Genomic DNA, 8,402 nt, shown 5'->3' with positions numbered 1-8,402 from the left:
CGGGGCCCTCGGCAACAACACGACTCCGGATTGGCCTCATGCGGCTGACGGTTGAAGTGCAACGGCCAAGGGCACGCGCGGCCCCCCGGCTCTGGCCTCTGCGCGTGCTCCGGAGCTGGGCCTCGCTGCGGCCGCGGATCTAAGTGGCTGCTACCTAGCTGAGCCGAGTGAGGGTGGGTGCGGGCAGGAGGAGGGCTCTGGGCGCAAGCATGCTGGAGGGAACGCCCACCTCGGGCCGGCACGCCCTGGGGACCCGGGCCCGGGGATGCGCCCGGAGCCGAGACCTGCCTCGGTTGGAGTGTCCAGGTACGCGCTGTACCTGGAATGCTCTGCAGACGTGCCCTCCCCAGTTAGAAGGCCTCGTGCATGCAACAGGTATTTGCCAAGCTCCCCGTGGGAGGGACGGCAAAGTAGAATCGGAGGAGTTACATAGGGTAGAGATAAGTGCTAAATCCTGGCCCGGGGTCACCCGCGCGAGACCATCCCTAGCGACCTGGTTACCTACCTTTTCAAGGGGGCTCCTCCCTCGCCCTTCCTGCTCCTTTCCTGGCCGCAGCAGGTGCACTGGACCTCCGCCGTCCCAACACGCACCGCTAGGGTGGTGCAGAGTTAGGCCCCTTTGCTCCATTACCGCAGGGACGACGGGGAGATGTTTACGCGTAGCTGGACCGCCTTTGCGCAAGGCTCTTCCCACGCTGGTGAGCATCAGACCTTTCAGATCCACCGCTGCAGTTCCCGGGGGCCTGGCTCCTCCACTTCTTTCTGATTTTTTTTTTTTTTAATGAAGAGCCTCATTTGTGTGTGTAATACTTACAGTACGTCAGAGGCCTTCTGGATCCTGCTACTGCCCTTGGACTTCGGGAAATGTGGCTGAATACACAACCCTGCCCAGAGATAGTTTCACTTTGAAAGATGCCAGAGGCTTTAAGGACAAAAACTTTTTTTCTTAGCGGAAGCCTGTGGGGAGCTTTATGCAGAAGGCATTTTAGTGGAAAATTCAAATCAGGGCCAGGATGGTGGCTACATTCTTAGACTGGACGTGACTGTAACTGGCTTGGCTGTGGTGACCTGGGGGTCGAAGCCAGGTGAACGGAGACCGCTCAAGGAACGAGTGTTTGCACAGGTGTGTTGCCAACAGGGAGCATCACAGTGGAAGGGTGTTCATCAGGGCTCCCCCTGCCTCCTGGAGGAAGCGGTGCCCTGTGCTGCGAGCACTACATTGGGTTTGGGAGGGAAAAGGCCTGGGTGTGGAGAACGGGCACGGCCATAGCCACCCTGCCTCCTGGAGCGGAGGGAGGCCAGACACCTGCAGGTGGAAAGGCTCTGGGAGAGATGAAGTAGGTTCAGTGTTCAGGCAGCCCACAAATGTGTGCGATTGTGCAAGTGGGTTACATGCTGTGAATCAGCCCCAGGTCACTGTTGGCCCCCAGGTGTAAAGTTCTGAGCAATGTCTTGGCCTGGAGACACTGGGGACCCAGTCCCTACCTACTCCGTTGGTCCCTGAGCCCCTCACCCCACAGTCACCTCCCGTTCCGTCACTACCCCCGCCGGAGCCCCACGCCCTCTGCCTCCACTTCCTCAGCGCGCACACGTCCAACCCTGTGGGCACCAACCCCGCGGACACCAACTTCTCTCCCAGCGGCCCACGGCCGTAGCTCTGTATAAGGAGTTATAACGACCACGCTGGCCTGTGCTCACGGGCCCTGGGCGTCGTGGAGAGGAGCCGGCTGCCTGGGCGCGGGCCTGGCGCTCAGGCTTAGCGAGCAGTTGTGAGTGGGCGTTCATGAAAAGGAGCGGTTCCTGGTACCGCGAAGATTAAAGAGAGCGCGTTGGCTCTGGGGACGAGGACAGCTTCTCCAGTAGAGTGACACTTGAGATGCAGCTTGAGGGTGGGGCGGGCTGAGCGGGGCCAGAGCTGGAGGTGAGAAGGGAGAGGAAGCGAGGTCAGGTGAGGACAAAGTACCTGAAGGACTCAGGACCTCGGAGTGGGGAGCCCCGAGGCAGACACCCACTTTTATTCTTTAATTAGATGCCCCCTGAAAGAATGCCATGTATTTTCCACACGCCTTTGCAAGTTAACTTAATATCTGAAAATATTTTACCATAAGTTGAGTTGTGAAAGGATTAACTTCTGATGAGTTGTAAATGACATTTTAACATAAAGCAGTGATAGGAATCTCTTAAATGGACCCCATGGGTTAAAATACCTTAGTGATTTAATTCCCAGCAACATCCATCTAAAAATACTCAAGGTTTTTACCAATTAGATTTTTATATTGGTCCTTTTTCTTTTTGAAAACACTTTCATTCCACGGAATTTATCTTAATGGAATATCTTTTTTGCTTCAAAGCCTTTTATTGATCAGACTATTTCATCAAGGTTCTGCGTGGAAATTTCTTCTGGAATGAACCATCATCACTGTTCCTAGCTGTTCCACTGTTCCAATTTAATCAATATGTATCATTGCAAAATCTGACATGTAGTTACTGTAAATAAAAATAAAGTTTTACCCAAAATGCCTGTCTCAGTGGTGCCTTCATGGAGAGAAATTGTCACACCATCTTTGGGGGTCTTCGGCAAGACCATTGCACCTTCCCACCTCGGGACAGGGCAATGTGGTGAGACCTGGGGTGGACCTGTGGGGTGGGGGTGCAGGGTGGGTCTGGGCTCCAGGCAGATCAGTTTTAGGCAAGTTAAGCATCTGAAAACTGGGTCCCTTAGAACTCCAGAGGCCCACACTGTTCCTTAGCTGCAGGGACCCCCATGGCTGAGTGGGAAGATTAAAGGTTAAGGCAGAGAAAGTAGGTGGGATGAGGGGCAGCGGCAAAGAGGACGGGGGTTGGGCCCCACAAGAACCAGAAGACAGCAGCTCCAATGGGATGCGATTCAATTTGATGTTCTAAAGAGAGGTTCTTGTGGGCTATGTGGGGAGTGGATTGGGGGCCGCGGGGAGACAGGAGCTGGACCCCCAGGTGGAGAGAATGGTGCTTAGGCTCTGAGCAGGGCTGCCTAGATGGCAGGGGTGCATTCCTCAGGGCAGCCTTGTCGGAGGAAAGTGTGGCCACACTGACTAAAAATGGCCCAGTAAGTCCGAGGAGCAAAACAACATGAGTGGGTGACGAGGACCCACAGGAGGCCGTGCAGTAGCGAGAAGGGAACGGGTGGGGCCACCTGTGCTGGCAGCTGTCTGGGGCACGGGGGGCGAACCAGACCAGGCACTGGGTCATGCGTGTGCTGTGGTCCCATTCCTGGGGAGACTACATAAATTGATACCTTTCTATGTGCAAGTGTCTAGAAGCGTCTGAGGACTAATTCTCTGCAGGAAGGAAGCAAGATCCGGCGAAGGTCAACTAGACTTCCCGTACTGTTTCAGGGTGTCACAAAGAAATACTGATTCAACAAATAGAGCCAGTGCCTGCTGTGGATCCCGCCCCCAGGGTGCTGGGTGTCAGGGACACAGGACAGATAAAGGCCCCGAGGTCACGGCCTTGTGTCTGGGGTAGGCAGTGGGGTTCACTATTGACAAGGCAATTCAGAACAGATGAAGAAGAAAAGCAAAGAGGTGCCTGGTGCAGGAGAGAGCTACAGGTGTGGCCGCAGGAGTGGAGATGCGGCGTTGGAGGAGGAGGAGGGAGGAGCGGAGAACGCACCCTGGGAGTTTCAGGCTGGAGTAATAGGAGGGACGGGTCTCATGTGCTGATGGCTCGGGCACAGGCTCTCGGGAGCCTGGACCTTATTTGACTGGTGGGGTGGGGAGCCCTTTAAGAAAAAGAACCCAAGTTTACAAAGTCAGATTTGAACACAGGTATTTATTTGGAATGAGAAAAAGAAATCTCAGAAAACAGGATTTTAAAAGGTGCCACATCCAGAATAGGAAAGACTGTGTATGTGTAATAGAGTATACCTTTCTTACGAGTATGAAAACCTCTCAATATTTTCTGTACATAGAAAGAAAAGGAATTCTTTCCTCCAGTGTGATAATCGGAAATGGGGTTTTCATCATTGATTGTTAGGCTGCATAAAACGCTCCACCTCCTGCTGTGACTTTACTACATAGTCACTAGAAACCCAGCTGGGTTTCCTTTGAGGAGGAGACGCCAAGGGGGAAGATAGCCAAGTACAGTGGGGCCTCAACAAATACATTCTAAAAGTTATGTAGAAAAACACCTCGCAATTTTTTTGAAAAGGAACAATACTGAGTGTGGCAGATAGAATGATGCCCCCCCAAGATGTCCGCATAATTTCTGGGGCCTGTGGATGTGTTCATTCACACGGTAGTGGAGACTTTGGGGCACAGATGGAATTGGGACAGCCAGTCTGAGGGCCTCGAGATCCTCCGGGGTTGTTGCAAGGGCCCGATGTGACCTCCAGGGTCCTTAAAAATGGAAGGAAGCAGAAAAGGAGCTCAGAGTGACCCAGCCTGAGGACCCCGCTCCTGTTGGTGGGCTTTGAAGAGGGAGGGGGGCCAGGAGCCAAGGAAAAAGAGAGGGCAGGCTGCAGAAGCTGGAAAAGGAGGATGCGAACCCCCCCCCCCAAGCCCCATAAGGAACCAGCCCCGCTGCCCCTGTGACTTGTCTTGTGAGGCCCATGTTGGCCCAGCGACCTCTGGATCTATCAGCTAAGTTTACGTTATTTAAGCTACTACAGGTGTGCCGACTGGTTGCATCAGCCGTGGAAGCCGGCCCAGGGAGGAGTTCCAGCAGGAACCGTACGCACTGTGACACCACCCACCACCCGCTGGTGCATCACTCCCGCCAGAGATCGGCGGCTGGGGGAGCGTGTCGGAGCCCGGATGCCCGAGGGCGGAGTGCGTGCGTTCTGTGTCGTGAACGATACAAGTGGCATTTAATAAAATCCAAAAGGGGAAGAATGAATCAGGGGGGAAGATGATGTCAATAGCACTGTTATAAAAGTTGTTATAAGCGAACAGGACAACCTACTGCAAAATAAAAGCCAGATGGGATTGAAACATAAAAATGTTAACTGCAAAGCTGAGAACATAAGCGTACAAGGAGAGATGTGGGACAACAGCACTACGATCTTCAGGTGGAGAAGACTTGACTTGGGAGGAGAGTGAGACAAACTCTCACAATCAAGTGTCGAGTGTCCAAAGACTCCGGCCTCTCCCTCCTCAGGGCAACGTGACAACAGACTCACGCGAACTTAACAGTGGCCGTCCCCCAAACGTCCCCCGAACGAGCCCGAGTGTGCTGTTGACGGTGGGCCTGATGGACCAGAAAGACCCTGCGCGGCCGGAACACCTGTTGCTCCCCCGCACCCTGGCCCATGGCGCTGGCTCGCCTGGCCAGCGTCCCCTCGGGCGCTGCTTTTATTGGTGAAACAAAAGTGAGGCGTATTTCTCATGAAAGATTCAAACCGAAGCCTGTTTTGGACATTGGATGAAATACAGAAGTCTCCCCCACTCACCCCCTGCTGTCCCAACTCCGACTTTCTCACCCCGAGGCAGAGAGTTGGAATACACAACTTTCTCAGGCTTTTCCCATGCTCTGCTCTCAGGGGATGTTTGTGGCCCCCGCTCCCCTTCTCTGAAGTCACTAGGATTTCCCTCAGAGCAGGTGCCCACCCCTCCTCTACACAGCCCCTGTGCTTTGGGGCACGGGGTCTCTGGAAGTCTGCTCCACGTCCAGGTTAGGGACGGTGTCAGCCACTGTGTCCTCAAATAAGTTTTCTGCCCCCTTCTATCTTTTCCTTCCAGGACCCCCTATAACGCAAATGTCAGTCCGCTTGACGTCGTACCACGAGCCCGTTAGGCTACCTTGGTTTTTTTATTCTCTTCTCTTTTCGCTGCTCAGCTTGTGTGAGCACCTCTGCCTGTCTCCCAGATCACGGTCCCCGCTTGGGCTCCACCCAGTCTGCTGTGGGACCCCTCACGGGCACTTGGAGCTCAGTTACCGTACTGATTAGCTCCAAGGCTTCTTTTTGGTATTTTCTCATGTCTCCAACCTCTTGGCTGAATTCTCATTGTGTTCATCCCTTTTTACCAAGTTCGCTCAGCATCTCTCTGATGCCACTGTGAGCTCTTCGTCAGGTACATGACTTATTTCTGCCTCACCAGGCCACACAGCTTCTGTGTGGTGACGCTGACTCCCACCTGTCGTCACCGTCCCTCCCACTGTCACCCCCCTCTGCATGTGACGCACGGGTTCGTGTATAGGCTAAGTCAACAGTGTCTTCCCTGCAGTTAAAATTTAGCTTCCTGTGCTGTTCATCTCGGCAGATAAAATGGACCATAGAGCAGGCATGCTGATTTCTTTGCACCTTAACTTCGATTTTATGATAGTTTATCTAGTAGAACAAAAGTCACATCTAAAGACTTGATTTCAAGACAATTTGCAAACAAAATTGTATGTTTAAAGATCTTTCAGCTGGCCAGCTCAGTGACTGGGGTGTGAAAGGTTTTCCCAGCTTCCTTTGCGAGTTAGTCTTTCTCAGTTTATTACCAATGCAATGCCTCCCCCCCCGGCCCCCACTCTCTGGTTTCCTTGTGTCTGGAACCCCCGTCATGCTCACATTCGCTGAAAATGGTGACAGTTTTGTTACAGTCGGTGTCTGTGGCCTTTTGTGCTTTCAAACAAATATTGAAAATTAGTAACATTATTGTTCAAGGTTTTTCAAATAAGCTGCTTCAAAATTTCTGAAATAAGACTGTTAGGAGTCAGCCATACCATTTCTCTAATCTGTATCTTCTAAACCCACTGTTTTTTTCCTGCTGAAAGATATGCATTTTGGAAATGTTCCTTTCCCCCATCTCTCTCATCTCTGCGCAGAAAGCACTACCCTGGGAGGCGGAGCATTTGAGTGAGGGGCAGCTCTCTGGGACTAAGCATCAGGGGCCTCCACTAGGGAATCCCCCCGATAATTCCCCTCGTCACCTGCCAAGGATTGTCAGCAGCCATCCCACACAATGTCATGCCCTCTGTACTGATGACCCCAGAAATGTGTCACTTGCCTTGACCTATGACCATGTTATCACCTGGCTCCTCAGTGCCTTCCTGAGAGCGTCATTTGGGCTGCAGGGACAGCTCCGCTGTCCCTGGCTCAGAGCCTTTCTGAGGTTGTTCAGAGGGGTGACAAGCTTCCCCTCGCCTTTGTTTCCACACCACACGCTATTACTGCTTTCCTTATCAGACCTTAAAGGGTTGTTTTAAATGACTGTTTTTCTTCTCTTCTGCAAATCCATGCCAATTTCTGTTGTTTGCCGAATCATATATTACTCTCAGATTTGTCCACTCTGCCAAGAGCTTTATTTGTTATTCAATGCGACAACTGCGAGACCCTTCCAGTGCAGTCTGTCGGAGCCCTGGTGTGTCTGCGGGGTTTTCGCCACCAATCGCGTGTCTTCGGCCACAGCCATGCCTTTCTCACCACATCATTTCGCGTCCAGACAGACTCCCGACACATGTTTTAGGTTAGTTTCTCCTCTGTCCCGAATCCCTTCAATCCCACTCATCCTTTGCTGCCCACATCGCTTCGCTCTCGCCGTGGACCACACTGGTCAGGCGCCCTGTGCATCACACTGGAGAAGAGAGACAGGGTCCTTGTCCTCGGGGAGCTACCGACCTGCAAGGAGACAGACCAGACTCGTCTTCTTACTCACCCAACGCCTGTCAGCGCCTCACTCTCTCAGGCTACAGCTGATATTTCTGGAGGGAACCCAGTAGTAACCCCCTGAAACCAAAAAGTAAACAACAGCAAGCAAAAGGGGAGGGAAAGGAAAGCTTGAGAAATGGCCGGTCCGACAGTGTCCACGAGAGACTTCGTTGCCTGACTCATGTGAGCCCTGGTGACTGGACTGCAGAGCAGCTGCTGGGTGTCGCAGAGAGACCCCGGCCTTCTGGCTGGAGGACACAGAAAAGGGGCCCGGGTGAGCTTTAGGGTGCAGGGGCTGGGAAATCTTTTTAACTTTTGTATTCTCTCTTGGGCCAGCCGTGAAGCCAGCCCCCACAGCAGACACACTGCCAGGGTGGCGTCAGAGGCACCGGAAGGCCCAGAGCGACCATCTCTGTGCGCGGAGGGACTGGGGGAAGAGCCCCTGGCCCCGAGTCTCTGTCAGGGAAGTCCAGGCAGAAGTGAGCTGGAGAAGGCCGCTCCACAGGTCCGTCAGTGAACCTGCACGAGTCCCCCGCTCACCCAGGGGGGGAATGCTCACGACAGACCCGGAGAAAAAGAGGAAAGCATTAGAGGCACAAAGAATCGTGCACTCTCCCCCTAACCGGGCTGGCTGCCTGCTAAACCAGACCACATAACACAAGCATTCTCCGCGGCTGACACACGGCCCAGAGGCTCACAGCACAGTACCTAATATGCCCAAGACACAAGGCAGAACTGCTTCACGGAGAGCAAGCCAGGGAAGTGGAGCCATTTCTCAAGGGAAAAAGCA

The 8,402-nt window shown here is 53.3% G+C and overlaps 1 protein-coding gene and 1 long non-coding RNA gene across 2 annotated transcripts in view; one reads left to right on the top strand and one right to left on the bottom strand.

The window, feature by feature from the left end:
- The window catches only part of AGPAT5 (1-acylglycerol-3-phosphate O-acyltransferase 5), a 33,494-nt gene extending 32,714 nt beyond the window's left edge, over positions 1-780 (bottom strand). Inside the window, exon 1 of the mRNA XM_053916534.2 lies at positions 506-780. Coding sequence (XP_053772509.1) covers positions 506-706 — 201 coding nt within the window. The 5' untranslated portion in view covers positions 707-780. The remainder of the gene's footprint in view (positions 1-505) is intronic.
- On the top strand, positions 578-1,776 carry LOC139440513 (uncharacterized). Its single transcript, XR_011650742.1, has 2 exons — positions 578-698; positions 817-1,776. It is a non-coding gene; the product is annotated as an uncharacterized lncRNA (long non-coding RNA).
- Positions 1,777-8,402: the final 6,626 nt, after the last annotated feature.

The sequence above is a fragment of the Desmodus rotundus genome, chromosome 13 (assembly GCF_022682495.2).
Source record: "Desmodus rotundus isolate HL8 chromosome 13, HLdesRot8A.1, whole genome shotgun sequence".
Lineage (NCBI taxonomy): Eukaryota > Metazoa > Chordata > Mammalia > Chiroptera > Phyllostomidae > Desmodus > Desmodus rotundus.
The sequence above is the reverse complement of the archived record's forward strand: the minus strand, read 5'-3'. Positions and strand labels throughout refer to the sequence as shown.